The sequence below is a fragment of the Thalassophryne amazonica genome, chromosome 1 (assembly GCF_902500255.1).
Source record: "Thalassophryne amazonica chromosome 1, fThaAma1.1, whole genome shotgun sequence".
Lineage (NCBI taxonomy): Eukaryota > Metazoa > Chordata > Actinopteri > Batrachoidiformes > Batrachoididae > Thalassophryne > Thalassophryne amazonica.
The window spans coordinates 171,261,093-171,284,817 of NC_047103.1; the positions used below are offsets into that span (position 1 = coordinate 171,261,093).

The window sequence follows — 23,725 nt, forward strand, 5'->3', positions numbered from 1 at the left end:
TGTTTCATATTTATTTATTATTAAGGTGAAACATTCAATTGAGATATTTTGTTGTCACATTTCAGCTGTGGTGAAGTTTGACATTAATTTGTGCTAACGGGAAACGAGCTAACACGTTATCTAACATGCCAATAAAATCATATTTCTCAAAAACCTGATCAGTAAATTTTACCGTCAGGTGCAAGTTCAGACTGGATCATACAAATATGTTCAACTAAAAATCCATGACTGTAACTGTTAATGTATGAACTGTGTATGCACTCAGCAAGCTAACTAGCCTAGCTTTTTGTTAAAACAGCAGTTAGCATGTAGCTGGCTTGAAAACTAGCTTGTTGCACTCATTTATGAGTAAATAAATGATTTATTCACCTGTTATGTGTTAAAAGGTGACGTTCACCGACACCTTTTTACTCATTTTAATCAATAACTTTACAGCAATGTTAGATATTTGTGAATTATACAATTAGCCGACAGCAAGTGTCAGGCCACGCCTATTTATGACACACAAAAACTTTTGTTCCAAACTAATTTTTGCCCCTCACTTAAATCTGTATTTTATTTAAAAAAAAATAAAAATACTTTGTGTTTTGTAAGTTTTACCACCAACGTGATGAGTCACAACAAAACAAGCTGAAAAATGAGTGGCTCATTAATATCTGGACCTGCCAAAATCTGGAATTTGATTCCTCTGTTTATAGGCCAAATTCATCAAAAATTTAATTTATGTCCATAAATATCAATGAAATCAAAACTTGTAGCTAACAACTAACAGCATCAACACACTGTTGTCCATTTTGGATAGATGTTCTTGGACATTTAATTGAGGCTTAAAAGTTATTTTTTAAAATTCCTAATAAGTTAAATAAGTAAATCAACAGACGGTTTTTATTCCTCAGTTTAAAAATGTCATTATTGACGGTGATTTTAATTGCCATCAGCAGCACCTTGAGGCAGTATGACCACAAAAAAAACAACTTATTTTCAAAGCTCTATTTTTCCCCTCTTTCTTTGTTAGTTTTCTGATTATTAAAACTGGAATTTTGTTTTATGACAAAATATCTAAAAGGAACTGAATCTCAAAATAATGATTCTTCCAGATGAATAATAGGAATATCAAGATGCTGCTCCACACGCTCAGAATTTACATTTTTTTTTTAAGTGTTTCCAGTAATCACATACAGTTTTAATTGTGGCTAGTGGATCAGGAAAAAGGCTACTGACCATTTGTTTGTTGAAGTTGCCCAACATCTCCTCAAAGACGGCATCTCGAGTCTCATCCGCTTTTCCAAGTTTCTGCAAAACCTGCAACAGGAACAACACAAATACTACCTGAAACATTCCACAGAGTCTCTTCATCAGTTTAGCCAAAAATCAGTGACTTCATCTCAAAAATATCACCTGATAAAGAGCCAAACATCTTGAATTTAACCAAACCTTCACAAAAAAAGAAGCCAAAATACCTGCATTTTTATAAAAGAAAACAAAACAAAAACATTGTTCTCTATAGTAGCACAGTGGATTGTTTGTTAGCACTGTTGCCTCACAGCAAGACAGTCATGGGTTCAATTCCCCCTGTGGTCTTTCTGTGTGGAGTTTGCATGTCCTCCCCGTGTCTGTGTGGGTTCCCTTCCAGGTGCTCCGGTTTCATCCCACATCCAAAGACATGGGGGTTAGATGGACTGGAAACTTTAAATTGACTGTAGATGTGAATGTTTGTTTGTTTGTCTGTATGTGACCCTGCGAAACACTGGCGTCCTGTCCAGGGTGAACCCACCTCACGCTCTATGACTGTTGTGATAGGCTCCAGCCCGCGCGACCCTTAATTAGACTAAGCAGTTGAAGATGAGCGAGTTGTGTGTGTGTGAATAAGAAGTCTGCGGGTCACAGAGTTTTCTCTTATCGTGCCCCTGTTCTGTGGAATGATCTCCCTGCGTCAATAAAACAGTCAGATTTTGTGGAGACTTTCAAGTCCAGACATAAGATGCACTTATTTTCCCTTTCATAATTCATTTTATCAGTAAACGGAGCGTGCCGCGGCCTCAACTTTACCTAAATTCTGGGTCTTTTAGTGAAGCTTAGGGCTTGTGGCCAGCGATCAGTGTTGCCACAGTTACTTTGAAAAAGTAATCCAATTACTGATTACTCCTTGAAAAAGTAACTTAGTTACTTTACTGATTACTCAATTGTAAAAGTAACTAAGTTAGATTACTAGTTACTTTTTTAGTTACTTTCCCCAGCTGCCGACAAAAACCCTCTGCCACCTCAACATGACAATGATGCTTGTTTTGCCAAAACTCACTTTATAGTCACCCTTTTCTTGACTTCAGTGGAAATAAATACTTGTTTTATAAAAAGTAAAATAAAGACCTCTTTCTTGACCTCATATTTAACTGTTGACAGCACTGTAATAGTAAAACTTGCAATTTCTAACCTACATTGTTTATAAATGTAACTATTAAATTCTTTCTAACATTTTTCTAACATTTAAATTCTCTCTAAACATTTTACTTGTCAAAATTATTATTATTATTATATGTAGTATTAGTTGAAGTAAAAAAAAAGGCTTCAAAACTGGACCTTTAATCTAGGGGTGTTGTGGGGGGGGGCACATCCTTGCCCCACACCCCCATTCCATCTGGATTCGCCCCTGCTTTGGCGTTTGAGCACAAAGAATGGATAACATTTATTTATGCAGAAAACATGACCAGATTTACAGGTAAGAAAATTTTATTGTGTTTTCACATCACGTGGTCCTCAGAAAGAGAGTTTAGGTGCATTTGAGTGGAAAATAGTGTTAGTTGTTGACGCGTCGCGGAGGATCAGCTGTTTTTAACGAGCAGATACGGAGCGGCTCAGCTCAGAATTCTAAATAAAGGAGAGAAAAAAAGCATGAAATGTCTTTGTAAAGCTCAGTGCAGGTGTGCTGTTGTCACCGCACTTTAAGAGGTGGACGAGTGGAGCTGCTGCAGAAAACCGCAGATGAAAAGCTCACAGCTCGCTTAAAGTGGGCAGTTCAGTCGAACCCCGACCTCCTGCCCACGGACCAAGTTTAATGCTGCTATCGACCCACAATGTAAAAATAATAGTAACGCACAGTGACTTGGAGAAGTAACTTTAATCTGATTACTGATTTGGAAAGATTAACGCGTTAGATTACTTGTTACTAAAAAGAAGTGGTCAGATTAGAGTAATGCGTGATCGCCGGCTAGTATTTCTTCTGTTTTTCTTGTTGTTTAATGCTGACAAATTATACAGTATTTGTTGTCTTTCTGATGGCTGATTGTTTTTTTTTCCTCTCCGTTTAAGGTGCAGCTCCATCCAGAGATGGGAGTGGTATTTGTGTTGGCGACCCTCCTGTCCTGTGCACCGGCAACATTTCCTGTATGTTCGTTTTGTGAATTGTTTTGTAATTTATGTTTGTAGGCCCAAGCAGAGGGTCACCCCTTTGAGTCTGGTCTGCTTGAGGTTTCTTCCTCAGAGGGAGTTTTTTTCTTACCACTGTTGCTCTGGGGGTTGGTAAGGTTAGACCTTACCTGTCTGAAGCACCTTGAGGCAACTCTGTTGTGATTTGGAGCTATATAAATGAAAATAAATTGAAATTAAAATTGTGTGCTCTGTAGTTTTATTTATTTCCTATCACACTAGAGTTAAATAAAAAAGTAAGTTTTTATTGATGTGAAAGGAAAAATCAATCTGATCAACTGATATAAAGATATAAACATGGATGTAAAAATTTAAATTTCATATAATCTAAATACTCATTTTACTCACATTCTATTTTAAAAATTGTCTTAAAAAATTTGAACAGACATTCAAACTGGACTGATTTTTCCTTCTGGTGTGTCACTGTGTTCATACATTATTTAAAAATTAGACAAACAAACAAATCACCAAACAATGACAAAACAACAGCAAGGAATTTCTTCCACATCGACTTAAGATGCCATGTAATTAAATCTGTTGTGTAATAATCTGAAGTCCAGTTTGACAGCTTTTCCTTCTTTGGGTGAATGTTTAATTACATCATATTTTTCAAACTCAGCTATTTTAAAGTGAATTGATTCATTCTGAATGATATCAAGTTAATTTGAGTTTAACGTTATATTTTTAAGAGAAGGAACGATTGTAGCCGACATTCAGCACGTACTGTACATAATTCACCATACCAAAGTGTCTCCACAGGGGTTAGAGTGTGTCCTCTGTCTGTCCTCTGCATGTAAGCTGTTTCCCGTCTTGCCAATGTGTATTCATTTTCTGGTCACACGCTGCCTTGTGTGAAGCGCATACAAACGTCTTTGTATTCCAGCTACGCATACGACAAACTGTCTCTGCAAGCTGCCTCACATATGGACGTTTCGTGTAATCGGCAGTGTTTATCCCTGCTATACATATGAAGCTGTCTCGGGCCCCTGTGGTGCTTTTCCTGTCACAACTCCGGTGAGGTTAATGGGCGGGGCTGAGCTGCTATAAAAGGTCTATGAATTATGTGACAGAGAAATAAAGAGACATGCTGTTGCGCTGTCAAAAATGGAGAAATTGTGGGCTCTTTCATTCATCACAATTTCTACACTGGTGACCCTGATGTCTGTCTTTTCAACGTTTTTGAAGGACATTCCGACGCGGTCATGGTGGTGAACGCAGTAAGCTTGCTCATCTTCTGGTGGCCCACGCCTCAGCATCAGCCTTGTGAAGGAAAAATCCACAACAAGCCTCCCTCCCCACCAAACATCAGAACGGGGACCTGATGGCCAGAGAGCAGCCGTTTGCTGCCACTGCAGACTCTTGACTTGTCAGCGCCTGGATGGTGAAGCTGATGCTGTGGGTCCTTTTGCTGTTTGACACTTCTGCACACTACGAGAGGGCCAGCAGTACAGCTTTCGTTAATCACAAATCGCTGACTTTTGCCACTGCTAAAGTGTTTGAACCCTGGTCCGCCCAACAACAGCGACAGCCCTGTGATATCTCAGATCACTACAGACTTATGGCATCTTGTTGCGGACTGCCTCTCTCCAGCTTTGGCAGCTACGGTCCACCTTGGGCTGGACCGTAGCTGGACCGACCCACAGGTGCAGGCTCTCAGGTCTGTGGCTACTGGACTGCAGCTCACAGACACTGCTTTTGGTGAGGGGGTACCAGGCTGCTCTGTGATGTCTCTACAGGACAGCCACGAACCCTCGTCCCCTGCCACATGGAAGCAAAAGGCTCAAAAAGGACGTTAGAGACTGGGTGGACTCCTGTGGTGAGTGGCAGCACTCCAAGATCCACCACCACTCCAAAGCTCCCCTGGCTCGCTTCCCTGTCTCTTGTGCAGAGATTCGATCTTGTTGGTGTGGGCCTCATGGGCCCCCTGCCCTCCTCCCTGGTCTTCATACACCTCCTTACAATGATGGATAGGACCACCTGGTGGCTGTTCTATTGTGGCATGGCTAAGATGGCCCAGGCATTCATTGGCATGGCTGCTGCGGCACTTATCCCTGCCTACACCTTTCACACACCTACAGTGCTCCCCAGTGGGGCAACCTTCATGGCATCGGCCCCTGGACAGCCCGATTCAGGACTCCTTCTGCCCTCTCTTCAGACAGAGGTGTACAGTTTATGTCTAAGATCTGGACTGGTCTGCACACAGCCTAGATGTGATGCTCCACCGGACCACGGCATATCACTCCCAGGCTAATGGACTGTGTGAGCCCTTTCTATGAAAGCAGGCCAGCTTAATGGACAGTGGTGGGATACACTCCTTCATGCCTGCAGTCAGCGGAATAAGTCTTTATTTCGCCATGATGCTCACAGGGGACCACCACAGCGACCCTGTGACGGCCTCTTTCATGTATTGAAAACGGGGGACAAAACCTTTGTGGTCGACATAGGCGGTAAAGCTAAGCACATTTCAGTGGAGTGCCTCAAGCCAGCCCACCAGTATCTGGACAGACCCACGGAGCTTACCCGTCCTCCTCCACAGGGGTGCCCCCCACTCGCCCTGAGCCCCCACAGGGAGGTCTACAGCTCCCTTATGCCACAGTACCTCTGAAGCTCCGGTGCTGAGGAGTCGTTGCAGCAGGATTATTTGCCCGCCCCCTTGATAACATTTATTCTTTTTGTTATGGTGAATTCTGGTAGAAGACATTCAGCATGTATTGTAGATAATTCAACATACCAAAATCTTGTCATGGGGGGGGGGGGGGTTAGAATGTGTCCTCTGTCTGTTCTCAGACTATTTTCTGTCTCACCAATGTGTATTTGTGTTCTGGTCACACACTGCCTTGTGTGAAGTGCATACACAAGGTCTCTGCACGTGACAAACCATCTCTGACTCGACAGGAAGAAGGCCGCCTTCAGAAGCAGAGACATGGAGGCGATGATGGTGGCACAGCGGGAGGTGAAACACTGTGTGAGGGAAGCAAAGGACAGCTACAGGAGAAGGGTGGAGCAGAAGCTGAAAGAAAACAACATGAAGGAGGTCTGGGAAGGTTTGAAAACCATCACAGGCCATAACATAAAGACCAGAGTCACAGGAGAGACAATGAACCTAACTTCTTTAACTGGTTCAACCAGTCTGTGCCCCCCCCACCACTGAAGCCATCTCTCCTGCTTTCCTCAGCACACCTCTCCCCAGACATCACTGCAGCAGCCCCCACCTCAACACAACCTCCTCCATACATCACTGTAGACCAGGTCAGAGGACAACTGAGGAAGCTTCATCCCAGGAAAGCTGCAGGCCCAGACAAGGTGTGTCTCCAACTACTGAACACCTGCACGACTGAACTGGGAGAACCACTGCCACACATCTTCAACCTTAGCCTGCAGCTAAGGAGAATGTCCACCCTCTGGAAGACATCATACATTGTTCCAGTTCCTAAGAAGAACCGTCCCTGCGTGCTGAATGACTTCCGAAAGGTGGTACTCACTTCATACCGATGAAGACGGAGCGGCTCTCTCAACTTCCTCAAACCCCAGGTGCAACACACCCAGGACTGTCTGCAGTTTGCATATCCGTTAGGTGTTGGTGTGGAGGATGGTATTCTCTACCTGCTACCCAGAGTCCACTCGCACCTGGATAAAGGAGGTGGCACAGTGAGGATCCTCTTCCTGGACTTCTCAAGCACCTACAACACCATCCAGCACCTTGTGCTCCAGGACAAACTGAACAGAATGCAAGTGGACCCCTGCCTGGTCACTTGGATCTCCAGTTACCTCACCGACAGGCCCTAGTATGTCAAGCTGAGGGACACCACGTCAACAGTGATCGGCAGCACTGGAGCACCCCAGGGCACGGTCCTGGCCCCTCTTCTCCTCACCATGTACACCTCAGACTTCTGCTAAAACTCTGAACTGTGTCACATCGAGAAGTTCATATATGACACAGCCATTGTTGGATGCATCAGGGATGACAGAGAGGAGGAGTACAGGAGCCTAGTGAAGGACTTTGCTGCCTGGTGAAACATAAACCATCTACAGCTCAACACCTCGAAGACAAAGAAGCTGGTCATTGACTTTGGGAAGACCAAACCAAGACTGTGACCAGTTCTGATCAAGGGAGCTGAGATGGAGGCTGTGGATCCCTACAAGTACCTCAGGCTGTGGCTGGACAGCAAACTGGACTGGACAACCCACACCAACCACCTGGACAGGAAGGGACAGAGCAGGCTGGACTTCCTGAGGAGGCTGCAGTTGTTTAACATCTGCAGGAAACTCCTGCGGATGTTCTACCAGTCCCTAGTAGCCAGGGTCCTGTTTTACACTGTGGTGTGCTCGGGGGGGCAGCACATCCAGGTAGGACACATCCAGGCTGGACAAACTGATCAGGTGGGCTGGCTCTGTGGTTGGCATGAAGCTGGACTCTGTGGTGACAGTGGCAGAGAAGAGAACGCTGGACATTATGGGCGATGCCTCTGCACACCGTCTTCAGCAACCAGAGGAGCCTCTTCGGCCACAGACTGCTCCTTCCCAAGTGCAGGACCATCAGACTGTACAACTCCTCACTCAAGGGGAGGAGGAGTAACAGGAAGACAGAGGAACAGTAGTAACCAGTAAACCTTTTTTTTTTTGCCAGCTTGCACTCGGCCGAGACGGACGCATTTTTCTCTTCTCCCTCCCTCCTTATCTTTCCTGCTTCTGTGGCATGTTGTCTGTGAGGCTGCAGCTTTGCTCTTCTGGAAAACAACAAAAATGGATCTGTTAAAGTGGTCTCTGAACGCAATTGACACTATATTTTCCACAAGACATTCGGGGGCGGAGGACCCGACCTGTCCTGCCGGGACGCATGTGATGGGTTACGTGATGGACTCGTGGAGGAGATGGCAGGTCATGTGCCTTTACACGCTTTCTGTGGAGGACGTCAAAGATGTGTATATATTTGGCTTGGTGGTGACCGGCTTTCTGCTGTGTGGAGCGGGCATGGCGCTGGTTTACCGGAAAATTAAGAAGGTGGAAGCAGCAATAATTGGGCCGTCCAGGCTGCCCCACATGATTGATTCGATTGGGAAGGCAGTGGCTGCGTAGTTGGCGGGTGTTAACCGCACGCTGGAAAACATCTCGGGCAGGATTGCAGCTCTGGAAATCCGCTTTGACCGTCAGTAAAGACCACATCCTACATTCAGATGTATTGAGAGCCACTCTGTTCTCAGATCTGTGGAATCTTTCAGGCGTCTGCTAATCTGGATATTCATTTGGCTTCCCCAAACACAGCTGTACTTCAAGGCCGCTGTGATAAAAAACCTCCTCAAGAAGATCAACACTTAAGCCTTGCTCCCTGGTCATCCCCCTCCCCTCAGCTTCTCCAGCTCTGACGTTGACTGTGGACAGTGGACTGCTCAGGGCTGAGCCCCTCTCCCTTCCAGGATTGTCGGACAAGGCCGTTGACGGCGCCTAATAGGCTGCTTCCGGAGTGTTCTGATAAACTGGACTTTCAAATCCCGGTTGTCGTCCTGCGTCTTTGTTTGTCTGTGTGATTATTGTTTTTCTGTGCTGATGGGGTTTTTTTTTCCTCATAGCTGCTGCGTTACACAGCAGCAATGAGGGTTTTTTCCCTCTTCCTTACCTCGTGTGTGCTTTTTATATGTGTTTATGTACCGGGCCGGCTTATGTTGTGTGTTATGTGTGTGTCGTTTGTTATGGGTCGGTCTTGGTTTGCTCAGCCCTGCTGTTGACCAAGGCAGGGATGTACATCTGGAGCTGGTCCCCGGGCGCCTAATGGCGACTTCTGCTCCTAACTGGCAATTAGGATGGGTTAAATGCAGTAGACACATTTCATTGTGCAGGGAACATGTTCCTTTGTGCATATGACAGTAAAATTCTTTTGAATCCTTCGAATCCAATAGTGAGCAGTCACTTTTGATATTCTGTGTGCTTCTTACCCTGTGTGCTGTTATACAATGCTGCTGGAACCTCAATATCCCTGACAGAATCTTCCCAAGGGATCAATAAAGTTCTGTCTAATCTAATAAACTGTCTCAGATATGGATGTTTCCTGTAACTGACAGTGATTATCCCTCGTACATATATGAAGCTGTCTCGCCCCCCCCCCCCCGGTGCTTTTCCTGTCAGAACTCCAGTGAGGTTAATGGGCGGGGCTGAGCTGCTGTAAAAGGTCTGAATTGTGTGACAAAGAAATGGAGAAAAAGTGACACACCGTTGCATTGTCAAAATGGGGAAATTGTGGCTCATTCATTCGTTACAATTTCTACACTATATTATTTCTTTCTATAGTTTAATAATCAAAGAACCTGAATATTTTGAGTATTTTAGAGTTTGTAACGTTTCATTTATTATTATATTTTTATCTTCTGTCACTATTGTTGTTTAATGGCGTTTGTTGTGTGCAGCGGTGGCGAAGGAGGGATTAAAGAAGAGGTAGCGTTCCTTTAGACAAGGTCACAGTCTAATCTGATCAAATGACGTCCTGCCTGCACATGGACGACCCGCGAGCACAAGAGGACACCTGCTGCCCTAATCCTGGACACTAGAAACCAACGCAGGGCAGCGGGGACTTCCCCAGTGCCGGCCGCCAAAATACACACACAAACTTTATTCATCACTTCAGAACTTTGCATTTTAGCTGAACACCATGTGACCAGTCAAACTAAACAAATAGAACAAAGAGCGTCATTTCTTGGACTGAAAAGTGTTATTTCAAATGCATTTAACAGACTGAATTTAAATTATAAATCTGAAGAATTGTCATTTTCCACAGATTTTAGGATCCATCAATCTCAGTCCACAATGACATCTTCAGATATCTTCTTTTGTCTGACAAACAATTCAAATCCTGAAAATATTTCACTTCGTTTAAAAAAAAAAAGCAGCTAATTGAGAGGATCGTTACAGATATTTTTCCAAAAATGGAATCAGTGCACTTTATCGATCAATTCATTGTTTGGTTTGAACAAACAGACCTGCTGAGTGGTCGCCTCTCGCACAGCCGCGGAGCCACGCCAGTTTTTAACACAGTGTGGAGTTTCTACGTGCAGGGAAAAATTCGAAATTGAGGACGTTTAACTTCAAATATATATGTGTAACAGGCAGCTACTGTAAAACCTCATGTTGAATCACATGATGCTTTTGATACCACATTTACACCACATAAACCCAGATACCCTTTTGACAAAACCCCACTTGTACCATTTTCACCTGGAGCCAACGTCAGAAGTGTTTGGATCTTAAATTGCGCTCAGTCACCTGAAAACTTGACATCAAATCTTTGTTTTACTTCCTCGATGGTCTTGTTTTATTTGGTCCAGAATCACTGTTTTGGTTCCAAAACATTTTGGTTCTGTGGAACTGAATACTTCACACCAGCTCTGTCCTGCTTTAAAAATTTGGACCAGTTTCATTCTAACATTTCTGGAGTCTCTGATCACACTTCAGCCTCTGAGGATTCTTGCAGACTGCATGAGGATTAGACTGAGTTCAAGTCCCGTCACGGAGTGCCGAGCACCAGCATTTCAGACCAAAACAAGGGCTTCAACACACCCACAGCTCCCAGGCAGGTTGAGGACCTTTAGCATGTGGAAGGGCGGTCCACCTGGAAAGGCCAGATGTTCATTTATTCTAGAAAGGCCATGCTCTTGGTCTGTTTAAGACCCTGAATGTGGATCTTGAGGGCTGATTTTCTGCAAAGTCCTTATGTTTCACCATCTTGCATGCACAGTACTATGTGGGCTGTTTTTGCTTGGGGGGTGGGGTGTGGGGGTGCAACAGTTCCATGCATGAAACGTGCATGCACAAGACTCAAGCACCACATACTGTATGCATGTGGCCATCTGATCTGAAAACAAAAAAGCTCAGATTCCACCTCATGAGGATGGAGTGTCAGTGTGTGTTTATTTGTTTTACTGGTAATTGTGCAGTAAATTAAACCTGAGTCACAAACAACATTTCCTGTGGCTTTGTTTCATGTACACAGTGTCAGTGAAGGGAGCAGCACACTGCTTCACTTTAAATACACAATACGTCTATTTTAGACCAACACTCAGTCTTGCTGTTTAAGTGGAGGTGATGGTCTAGTGGCTAAATGTTGGGCTTGAGACCAGAGGATCCTCGGTTCAAATCCCAGCCTGACTGGAAAATCATTAAGAACCCTTGGGCAAGGTTCTTAATCCCCTAGTTGTTCCCGGTGTGTAATGAAGTGAGTACCTTGTTATGGCAGCACCCTCACATCGGGGTGAGGGTGAGGCATTATTTGTGAAGTGCTTTGAGTGTCTGATGCAGATGGAAAAGCGTGATATAAATGCAGTCCATTTAATAATGTGGAGTTGATAAAAACAGGACTGGCACCTCCCTACCTTGCTGACCGAATTAAACCTTACGTACCGGTCCAGACTTTGCATTCTCAGGGTGCAGGACTACTTTGTGTCCCTAAGGTGACTAAAAAGTCTGCGGGTCTCAGAGCTTTCTCTTATCATGCCCCTGTTCTGTGGAATGATCTCCCTGCATCAATAAAACAGATTCTGTAGATTCAAGTCCAGACTTAAGATGCACTTATTTTCCCTTTCATATGGCAGCATACTGGCATAGTATGTTACTACGCTTTTTACTCTTTTAATTCATTTTATTAGTAAATGGAGTGGGCCGCGGCCTCAACTTTATCTAAATTCTGGGTCTTTTAGTGAAGTTCAGGGCTAGTGGCCGGTGATCACCTGCTGGGTGAAGACGACGAAGAAGAGGAGGAGAACATTTCCACAAACAGCGGGAGAAGAAGAAAACTAGAAGGATGGAAATAAGAGTGGGGACTTTGAATATTGGTAGTATGACTGGTAAAGGGAGAGAGCTGGCTGATATGATGGAGAGGAGAAAGGTAGACATATTGTGTGTACAAGAGACCAAGTGGAAGGGAAGTAAGAGCAGGAGCATCGGCGGTGGGTACAAGTTGTACCATGGTGAGGACAGGAAGAGAAATGGTGTTGGGGTCATTTTAAAGGAAGAGTGTGTTAAAAGTGTGTTGGAGGTTAAACGAGTGTCTGACAGGGTGATGAGTGTGAAGTTGGAAATTGAAGGGGTGATGATGAATATCATCAGTGCATATGCCCCACAGGTAGGTTGTGAGATGAAGGAGAAAGAAGATTTCTGGAGTGTGTTAGATGAGGTGGTGGAGAGTGTGCCCAAGCATGAAAGAGTGGTGATAGGAGCAGACTTCAATGGGCATGTTGGTGAAGGGAACAGAGGTGATGAGGAAGTAATGGGTAGATATGGTATCAAGGATAGGAATGTGGAAGGACACATGGTAGTTGATTTTGCAAAAAGGATGGAAATGGCTGTGGTGAATACCTACTTTAAGAAAAGGGAGGAGCACAGGGTAACATATAAGAGTGGAGGAAGGTGCACACAGGTGGACTACATTCTTTATAGGAGATGCAAGCTAAAAGAAATCAGAGACTGTAAGGTGGTGGCAGGAGAGAGTGTCACTAGACAGCATAGGATGGCTGTTTGTAGGATGACTTCAGAGGTGAAGAAGAAGAGAGTGAGAGCTCAACAAAGGATCAGATGGTGGAAGCTGAAGGAGGAAGACTGTTGTGTAAAATTTAGCGAGCAGGTGAGAGAAGCACTGGTTGGAGGGGAAGCAATTTTGGACAACTGGAAAAGTACTGCAGATGTGGTGAGGGAGACAGCTAGGGCAGTACTGGGTATGACATCTGGACAGTGAAAGGAAGACAAGGAGACTTGGTGGTGGAATGAAGAGGTCCAGGAAAGCATAAGGAGAAAGAGGTTGGTGAAAAGGTTTTGGGATAGTCGGAGAGATGAAGACAGTAGACAGAATACAAGGAGATGCGGCGTAAGGCAAAAAGAGAAGTGGCAAAAGCGAAGGAAAAGGCATATTGTGAGCTGTGCAAGAAGTTGAATAGTAAGGAAGGAGAAAAGGACTTGTACCGATTGGCCAGACAAAGGGACAGAGCTGGAAAGGATGTGCAGCAGGTTAGAGTGGTAAAAGATGCACAATGTGCTGACAAGTGAGGAGTGTGTGCTGAGAAGGTGGGGAGAATATTTTGATGAGCTGATGAATAAAGAAAATGAGCGAGAGAAAAGGCTGGATGATGTGGTGAGAGTAAATCAGGAAGTACAAGAGATTAGTAAGGAAGAAGTGAGGACTGCTATGAAGAGGATGAAGAGTGGAAAGGCAGATGGTCCAGATGACATTCCAGTGAAGGCATGGAAATGTCTAGGAGAGACGGCAGTAGAGTTTCTAACCAGATTGTTTAATAAAATCTTGGAAAGTGAGAGGATGCCTGAGGAGTGGAGACAAAATGTGCTGGTTCCTATTTTGAAGAACAAGGGTGATGTGCAGAGTTGCAGTAACTACAGAGGCATAAAGTTGATCAGCCACAGCATGAAGTTATGGGAAAGAGTAGTAGAAGCTAGGCTTAGAAAGCAGGTGAAGATCTGTGAGCAGCAATATGGTTTCATGCTGAGAAAGAGCACTACAGATGCAATGTTTGCTCTGAGAATACTGTTGAAGAAGAACAGAGAAGGCCAGAAAGAGTTACATTGTGTGTTCGTGGACTTAGAAAAAGCTTATGATAGGGTGCCAAGAGAAGAGCTGTGGTATTGTATGAGGAAGTCTGGAGTGGCAGAGAAGTATGTTAGGGTAGTGCAGGACATGTACAAGAATAGTGTGACAGCGGTGAGATGCTCAGTCGGAATGACAGACTCATTCAAGGTGGAGGTGGGATTACACCAAGGATCAGCTCTGAGTCCTTTCTTGTTTGCAGTGGTGATGGACAGGTTGACTAATGAGATCAGACAGGAGTCCCCATGGACTATGATGTTTGCAGATGACATTGTGATCTGCAGTGAGAGTAGAGAGCAAGTTGAGTCTAGTCTGGAGAGGTGGAGATATGCTTTGGAGAGAAGGGGAATGAAAGTCAGTAGAAGCAAGCCTGAGTACATGTGTGTGAATGAGAGGGAGCCCAGTGGAATAGTGCAGTTACAAGGAGTAGAAGTGGTGAAAGTAGACGAGTTTAAATATTTGGGCTCAACTGTTCAAAGTAATGGACAGTGTGGTAAAGAGGTGAAGAAGAGACTGCAGGCAGGGTGGAGTGGGTGGAGAAAGGTGGCAGGAGGGATTTGTGACCGAAGAATATCAGCAAGAGTGAAGGGGAAAGTCTACAAGACAGTAGTGAGACCAGCTATGTTGTATGGTTTAGAGACGGTGGCACTAACAAAAAGACAGGAGGCAGAGCTGAAGATGTTGAGATGACAAGAATGGACAAGATTAAGAATGAACATATCAGAGGGACAGCTCAGGTGGGACAGTTTAGAGACAAAATCAGAGAGGCGAGACTGAGATGGTTTGGACATGTGCAGAGGTGGGACCCAGGGTGTATCAATCAATCAATTTTTTTATATAGCGCCAAATCACAACAAACAGTTGCCCCAAGGCGCTTTATATTGTAAGGCAAGGCCATACAATAATTATGTAAAACCCCAACGGTCAAAACGACCCCCTGTGAGCAAGCACTTGGCTACAGTGGGAAGGAAAAACTCCCTTTTAACAGGAAGAAACCTCCAGCAGAACCAGGCTCAGGGAGGGGCAGTCTTCTGCTGGGACTGGTTGGGGCTGAGGGAGAGAACCAAGAAAAAGACATGCTGTGGAGGGGAGCAGAGATCGATCACTAATGATTAAATGCAGAGTGGTGCATACAGAGCAAAAAGAGAAAGAAACAGTGCATCATGGGAACCCCCCAGCAGTCTACGTCTATAGCAGCATAACTAAGGGATGGTTCAGGGTCACCTGATCCAGCCCTAACTATAAGCTTTAGCAAAAAGGAAAGTTTTAAGCCTAATCTTAAAAGTAGAGAGGGTGTCTGTCTCCCTGATCTGAATTGGGAGCTGGTTCCACAGGAGAGGAGCCTGAAAGCTGAAGGCTCTGCCTCCCATTCTACTCTTACAAACCCTAGGAACTACAAGTAAGCCTGCAGTCTGAGAGCGAAGCGCTCTATTGGGGTGATATGGTACTACGAGGTCCCTAAGATAAGATGGGACCTGATTATTCAAAACCTTATAAGTAAGAAGAAGAATTTTAAATTCTATTCTAGAATTAACAGGAAGCCAATGAAGAGAGGCCAATATGGGTGAGATATGCTCTCTCCTTCTAGTCCCCGTCAGTACTCTAGCTGCAGCATTTTGAATTAACTGAAGGCTTTTTAGGGAACTTTTAGGACAACCTGATAATAATGAATTACAATAGTCCAGCCTAGAGGAAATAAATGCATGAATTAGTTTTTCAGCATCACTCTGAGACAAGACCTTTCTGATTTTAGAGATATTGCGTAAATGCAAAAAAGCAGTCCTACATATTTGTTTATTATGCGCTTTGAATGACATATCCTGATCAAAAATGACTCCAAGATTTCTCACAGTATTACTAGAGGTCAGGGTAATGCCATCCAGAGTAAGGATCTGGTTAGACACCATGTTTCTAAGATTTGTGGGGCCAAGAACAATAACTTCAGTTTTATCTGAGTTTAAAAGCAGGAAATTAGAGGTCATCCATGTCTTTATGTCTGTAAGACAATCCTGCAGTTTAGCTAATTGGTGTGTGTCCTCTGGCTTCATGGATAGATAAAGCTGGGTATCATCTGCGTAACAATGAAAATTTAAGCAATACCGTCTAATAATACTGCCTAAGGGAAGCATGTATAAAGTAAATAAAATTGGTCCTAGCACAGAACCTTGTGGAACTCCATAATTAACTTTAGTCTGTGAAGAAGATTCCCCATTTACATGAACAAATTGTAATCTATTAGACAAATATGATTCAAACCACCGCAGCGCAGTGCCTTTAATACCTATGGCATGCTCTAATCTCTGTAATAAAATTTTATGGTCAACAGTATCAAAAGCAGCACTGAGGTCTAACAGAACAAGCACAGAGATGAGTCCACTGTCCGAGGCCATAAGAAGATCATTTGTAACCTTCACTAATGCTGTTTCTGTACTATGATGAATTCTAAAACCTGACTGAAACTCTTCAAATAGACCATTCCTCTGCAGATGATCAGTTAGCTGTTTTACAACTACCCTTTCAAGAATTTTTGAGAGAAAAGGAAGGTTGGAGATTGGCCTATAATTAGCTAAGATAGCTGGGTCAAGTGATGGCTTTTTAAGTAATGGTTTAATTACTGCCACCTTAAAAGCCTGTGGTACATAGCCAACTAACAAAGATAGATTGATCATATTTAAGATCGAAGCATTAAATAATGGTAGGGCTTCCTTGAGCAGCCTGGTAGGAATGGGGTCTAATAAACATGTTGATGGTTTGGATGAAGTAACTAATGAGAATAACTCAGACAGAACAATCGGAGAGAAAGAGTCTAACCAAATACCGGCATCACTGAAAGCAGCCAAAGATAACGATACGTCTTTGGGATGGTTATGAGTAATTTTTTCTCTAATAGTTAAAATTTTGTTAGCAAAGAAAGTCATGAAGTCATTACTCGTTAAAGTTAATGGAATACTCAGCTCAATAGAGCTTTGACTCTTTGTCAGCCTGGCTACAGTGCTGAAAAGAAACCTGGGGTTGTTCTTATTTTCTTCAATTAGTGATGAGTAGAAAGATGTCCTAGCTTTACGGAGGGCTTTTTTATAGAGCAACAGACTCTTTTTCCAGGCTAAGTGAAGATCTTCTAAATTAGTGAGACGCCATTTCCTCTCCAACTTACGGGTTATCTGCTTTAAGCTACGAGTTTGTGAGTTATACCACGGAGTCAGACACTTCTGATTTAAAGCTCTCTTTTTCAGAGGAGCTACAGCATCCAAAGTTGTCTTCAATGAGGATGTAAAACTATTGACGAGATACTCTATCTCCCTTACAGAGTTTAGGTAGCTACTCTGCACTGTGTTGGTATATGGCATTAGAGAACATAAAGAAGGAATCATATCCTTAAACCTAGTTACAGCGCTTTCTGAAAGACTTCTAGTGTAATGAAACTTATTCCCCACTGCTGGGTAGTCCATCAGAGTAAATGTAAATGTTATTAAGAAATGATCAGACAGAAGGGAGTTTTCAGGGAATACTGTTAAGTCTTCTATTTCCATACCATAAGTCAGAACAAGATCTAAGATATGATTAAAGTGGTGGGTGGACTCATTTACTTTTTGAGCAAAGCCAATAGAGTCTAATAATAGATTAAATGCAGTGTTGAGGCTGTCATTCTCAGCATCTGTGTGGATGTTAAAATCGCCCACTATAATTATCTTATCTGAGCTAAGCACTAAGTCAGACAAAAGGTCTGAAAATTCACAGAGAAACTCACAGTAACGACCAGGTGGACGATAGATAATAACAAATAAAACTGGTTTTTGGGACTTCCAATTTGGATGGACAAGACTAAGAGACAAGCTTTCAAATGAATTAAAGCTCTGTCTGGGTTTTGGATTAATTAATAAGATGGAATGGAAGATTGCTGCTAATCCTCCACCCCGGCCCGTGCTACGAGCATTCTGACAGTTAGTGTGACTCGGGGGTGTTGACTCATTTAAACTAACATATTCATCCTGCTGTAACCAGGTTTCTGTTAGGCAGAATAAATCAATATGTTGATCAATTATTATATCATTTACCAACAGGGACTTAGAAGAGAGAGACCTAATGTTTAATAGACCACATTTAACTGTTTTAGTCTGTGGTGCAGTTGAAGGTGCTATATTATTTTTTCTTTTTGAATTTTTATGCTTAAATAGATTTTTGCTGGTTATTGGTAGTCTGGGAGCAGACACCGTCTCTACGGGGATGGGGTAATGAGGGGATGGCAGGGGGAGAGAAGCTGCAGAGAGGTGTGTAAGACTACAACTCTGCTTCTATAGGGAGAAGGATGCTGAGGATGGAGCCACCAGGCAGGAGGAGAAGAGGGAGGACAAAGATGAGGTTTATGGATGTGCTGCGGGAGGACATGCAGGTGGTTGGTGTGACACAGGAAGATACAGAGGACAGGGTGAGATGGAAACAACTGATCTGCTGTGGCGAACTCTAACAGGAACAGCCGAAAGACAAAGAAGAAGGCCGGTGATCACCTTAGTATTTCTTCTGGTTTTCTTGTTGCTTAATGCTGACAAATTATACAGTATTTGTATGATGCCTGATTCTGTTTTTTATGCCCCACACGTTAGGTGGGGCATATAACATCCAGGTTGTCCGTCCGTCCGTCAGTTCGTCTGCCCGGCCGTCTGTCTGTCTGCAGTTCGTTCGCCGCAACGTAGCTCGGCACCTATTGCTCGCAGAAACTTCACATTTGGTGGGTACATGCCTTGTAGGAGTACTTTGCATGGGTTCGAAGGCCAGTGACCTTGACTTACTTTTGAAGGTCACCAGTGGTCACAACTGTCAAATCCTTCGCCGCAACGTAGCTCGGCTCCTACTGCTCGCAGAAACTTTATACTTGGTGGGTACATGCCTTGGAGGAGTACTTTGCATGGGTTCGAAGGCTGGTGACCTTGACCTCTGTTTCAAGGTCACTAGTGGTTGCATGTGTTTTGAAGGCTGGCGACCATGACTGACTTTTTATGGTCACTGTTTGTTACATCCTCTAAATAAATATTATGCCAATCTCCAATTTTTTCATTGTATATCCCAGTTTACATCAAACACATAAGGCTTTAACCAAATACCCACCCCATACAAGTGCATATTACTGCACTTATAATACTGCGCGCGGGGCATTTCGTAATGAATGTCTCTAGTTTTCCCTCTCTGTTTGAGGTGCAGCTCCATCCAGAGATGGGAGTCTACTTCTGCAACCCTCCATCCTGCGCACCAGCATGGACTCCAGACATTTCATGTACGAGGTCTATTAGAAAAGTATCTGACCTTTTTTTCAAAAACCATATGGATTTGAATCACGTGTGATTACATCAGACATGCTTGAACCCTCGTGGGCATGCGAGAGTTTTTTCACGCCTGTCGGTTACGTCATTTGCCTGTGGGCAGTCTTTGAGTGAGGAGTCGCCCACCCTCTCGTCGTTTTTTCATTGTTTAGGAATGGCTCAGAGACTGCTGCTTTGTTTGATCAAAATTTTTTCAAAACTGTAAGGCACAACTGAGTGGACACCAGTCGATAAATTCAGCTGGTTTTCATTGAAAATTTTAACGGCTGATGAGAGATTTTGGTCTGGTAGTGTCGCCGTAAGGACGGCCCACGGTGCCTGACGGCGATCTGCGCTTCGAGGCGGCAGCGTCTCACCGTTTCAAGTTGAAAACTTCCACATTTCAGGCTCTGTTGACCCAGTAAGTCGTCAGAGAACAGAGAACTTTCAGAAGAAGTCGGCATGAGGAGTTTATTCGGACATTCCATTGTTAATGGACATTTTGTAATGGAAGAACGTGTGGGCAGAGTCGCATGTCGGGCCGGACCCAACCGCGGGGGGTCGCGACAGGAAAAACACCTCCGTTGGAAACCTTAACGGACAAGTTGGAACATGCCCAAGCTGTTAAACAATTTCTCAGTTACTCACTTGTTGAAAGCCATCAAAAGCCGCCTGAATTTTACAAATGGTTTTCAACACGGAGGTGTTTTTCCTGTCGCAGCGCACACAGATTCGCCGAGTCGTCACGGAAACGACTCGGCGAATTTGCGCGCACGTTCTTTCATTACAAAATGACCTTTAACAGTGGAATGTCCACATAAAGTCCTCATGCCGGCCTCTTCTGAATCTTCTCTGTTCTCTCACGACGTCCTTGGTGAATTAAGCCTTAAATTAGGATGTTTTCAGCTCCAAACAGGCCGACGACGGTGCCTGGGAGCGCTGCGTGACGTCCCGCTCCGTGGGAAGTCCTTACAGCGACAGAAACACCCCATAATCTCTCAGCCGTTAAACTTTTCACCGAAAACCAGCTGAATTTCTCAAATAGTATCCACTCGGATATTCCTCACAGGTCCAGAAAAAAGTTTGATAAAGCAACGCGCGCCGTCTCGAGCAGTGTCTCAAACAAAGGAATTCAGCCGAGAGGGGGGGACCAGTGCTCACTCAAAGCCTGCCCACCGGGAAATGACGTCACCGACACGTGTGAAAAAACTCACGCATGCGCACGAGGGTTCAAGCATGATTGGTGTAATCGCACGTCATTCAAATCCATATAGTTTTTTTTTTTTTTATAAAACTGCCGGTTAGTTTTATAAGATACCTCGTATATTCGTATTGTTAATTGTGTCTGTATCATGGCTCAAACAGAGGGTCGCCCCTTTGAGTCTGATCTGCTTGAGGTTTCTTCCTCAAATCATGACAGGGAGTTTTTCTCTTACCACTGTCCCCTGTGTTCTTGCTCTGGGGGTTGGTAATGTTAGACCTTACTTCTGTCAAGCACCTTAACGCAACTTTATTGTGATTTGGTGCTATATAAATGCAATAACTTGAATATTCCATAAACATTCATTCATCATGTGGACTGGCTGTAGATTGGTGGAAAAGGCTCCCTGGTTTTATGACCCTTGGCCGACTGGCATTTGTACCCAGAACGCCCCTGCAGTGCTGCTTCATTCTCTGTGCACAGAGTCATTAAGGTGCCAAATAATTCACATAGAAAATAGTTCTTGGCTGCTAAATTAATGTTTAAAATATCTTTTATAGGCAATTAAAGTGACTTCAATGTTTTCTAAAATGTAATTTAAGTATTTTTGGGGACATTAAACATGCCTAAAACTTTTGTTTCAGCAGATGAACATTTTGCAGGTTTGATTTCAATAAATAGATTTCGTTTGCCGGCTGTTGTTCGGTTCCAGGTCGTGGACTTTGTGTGACAGACACAGACAACAATCAGAACCAGAACCAGAACAGCTCTGGTGGAGGAGCTGAGTTCACTCACAGGCGTCCAGCCGCTCCCTGGTGTTCAGTTTCACCTCCCAAAAATACCGCAGAGGCTCGGCTGGGTCGCAAGGTATTAAGAGGGACGAAGAGGAGGGTCTATAGATAGACATATATCCAGCCACACCCACAGCAGCAAGGCATGCTGGGAATCAGAGGAGGTGTGGACAGGTGTGCAAGTCAAACCGGGCAGCAAACACGCTTCCAGTAAAACCACCATTACATTTGTACTGGCGGCTGATCATGTGGCGGCTCAGGTGGACCAGTGAGCTCTGTAGGAGCCACATGGTTGTCAGTTCAAGTCCCAGCTGCAGGTGGACAGTGATACACATCACGAAGATGAAGGACGTGATGCACTCTGAGCTGCTCTCAGGTCGGAGAAGATACAAACAGATATTACTTTTCTTCTTCTCATTTTCAAGTGAGCAGCGAGTTCCTTCACTGCTTTATGACATCATTCCGTTCTGACCCTGCTTTAGTTTCTTTTTTTTCTGTTTCATTTTTAGATTTTCATTTTAGTTTGAGGGGTTATACAGTGGGACCTGTGGGTGCTAGGAGGTCAGAGGTCTCTAGCAGCTTACCAAAGGCCACCTCCTTCCAGAATGGTTGGCGTCCGGATTCCATCAGCAGGAATTTTCCCATCATGCCGTGCGGCGCAGCTGACCATTTCAGAAGGGACCAGTCAGTGCATGTCGTTACATCGCCATGACGACCGTCACGGTGGATTCAGACTGTCCAGTTATTAATCCTGGAAATGTCCACGCGGCTTCAGGAAGAGTTTGTGACCCCCCCCCAAATTCAGCATCAAAAACAAACAAATGAACTACATAAAAAAAATGAACTTTTATTATTTAAAAGTGTTTAAAGTGTTTGTTTTTGACGAGTCTCCCTTTGATTTGACTTCTGTCCTACTTAAATATTCATTCAGTCATTTTCTTGTTGTTTACCCAGGTCACCGTGGCAGCACACCACACAGCTCATCCCACACTTCCCCATCCTCAGGCAAGTCCTCAATCCATTCATCTAACTTAAACTGGAATATTTTCAGGTAAATAATCATCATCTCTCATCTGATGGTAAAACCTAAGTCTTTTAGAAATTTTAAAATTTGCTCATCGTTACATCATAAGTATGTTAGCATGTAGCATGCGCTGATAATACGACTACTACAGTAATATTTAACATGTGAACATTAGCATTCCTCAGGTGCCGTTTGATTTTCTGGTCAAATATTTTGACTTGGCGTGACGTAACCTGACGTGCACCTCCCAAAAATTTTAGCTACACAGAGATGGAGAAGCTTAAATCAGGCTTTACTGTCAGTATGGGTGACTAGCACGGTAATGCTATGAGTTTATACGTATTAGTGTCAGGGTTAGCGTATTTCAGGGTTGCTAGCCTGGCATTAGTGCAGCTAAGATGTATGTTAGATATTTAGGGTTAGCGTCACACCAATAACACCAGCATCACACCACCTTCACATCTCCAAGCTTTTCACTAAGTTGTACGATTTAAATTCAGCAGGACAAAAAGCCTTTTATAGCTGCTTGTGTAAAGAGATTCTTTCGAATGTCACATGACTGGACCTGTTTGTTACCACGGTCCCGCTCTCCCCCATTTGGACTTTATCTTCCATGAAGGCTTTTAATGATAAACATTTAACTTGTATGCTGAAAGTTTCTGGTCTCCTCCTGCAGCAGCAGTAAGCTCTGAGCTGCTAAAGGGCACTGCGGCAGCGCACTGACAGGTCCGGGACCCGGTGGCACCTGTTGGTGCTGAATGAGAACTTTGGCACGGTACCTTCTCCTGCGCTCTGCTCAGCCGCTTCTGGACGTTGACGGCCAGTTTCCCGGCGTTGACCCCTTTCCCGACCTCAGCCATGTGTCACGCGCTGCCGGGACGCACGAAGTGGTCTCAATGTGGACAACCGACGGTGCGCAAAAACCAACGGACGGTGCGCCGAGCGACAGCGCGGAACTGAATCGTGTTCGTGCGCGTCAGAACAAAGCGCAGGTGCAGCGCGATGCGCAGACTTCAGCTGTTTGCGGACAGATTAAGTTTCTCCTCCGTCATCCTCTTAAAGGCGCAGTGGCGCTATTATTAGCACACAACTGTTCCACGTGCGCAGCCGCTGTGCGCCCGCGGGCTAAATCAGTCCTGATCCCCGGAGGACCGGAGGTTCACCGGATCCGGTGACAGAGACCCGCAGCACTGCGCGTGCCCAGAAAACGCAAAACCCCCAAAGTTTTCTCTCTCTCTCTCTCTCTCTCTCTCTCTCTCTCTCTCACACACACACACACACACACACACACACACACGCACGCACGCACGCACGCACACACACACACACACACACACACACACACAAAATAAATAAATAAAAACACATTTTATTTTCATATCTTTTATTTTAAAAATAGATTGAAAAAATCTCTAA

General features: G+C 44.2%; 1 protein-coding gene across 4 annotated transcripts in view; it reads right to left on the minus strand.

Annotated features, from left to right (window-relative positions):
* The window catches only part of bin1b (bridging integrator 1b), a 53,692-nt gene extending 30,338 nt beyond the window's left edge, over positions 1-23,354 (minus strand). For 2 of the 4 annotated variants that reach the window (XM_034179351.1, XM_034179345.1), the window contains exons 1-2: positions 23,089-23,354; positions 1,222-1,302 (exon numbers count right to left, since the gene is read on the minus strand). In XM_034179351.1, coding sequence (XP_034035242.1) covers positions 1,222-1,302; positions 23,089-23,169 — 162 coding nt within the window. In that variant the 5' untranslated portion in view covers positions 23,170-23,354. The remainder of the gene's footprint in view (positions 1-1,221; positions 1,303-23,088) is intronic. The other 2 variants (XM_034179368.1, XM_034179360.1) reach the window with 2 other exon arrangements.
* Between the last annotated feature and the right edge of the window lie 371 nt (positions 23,355-23,725).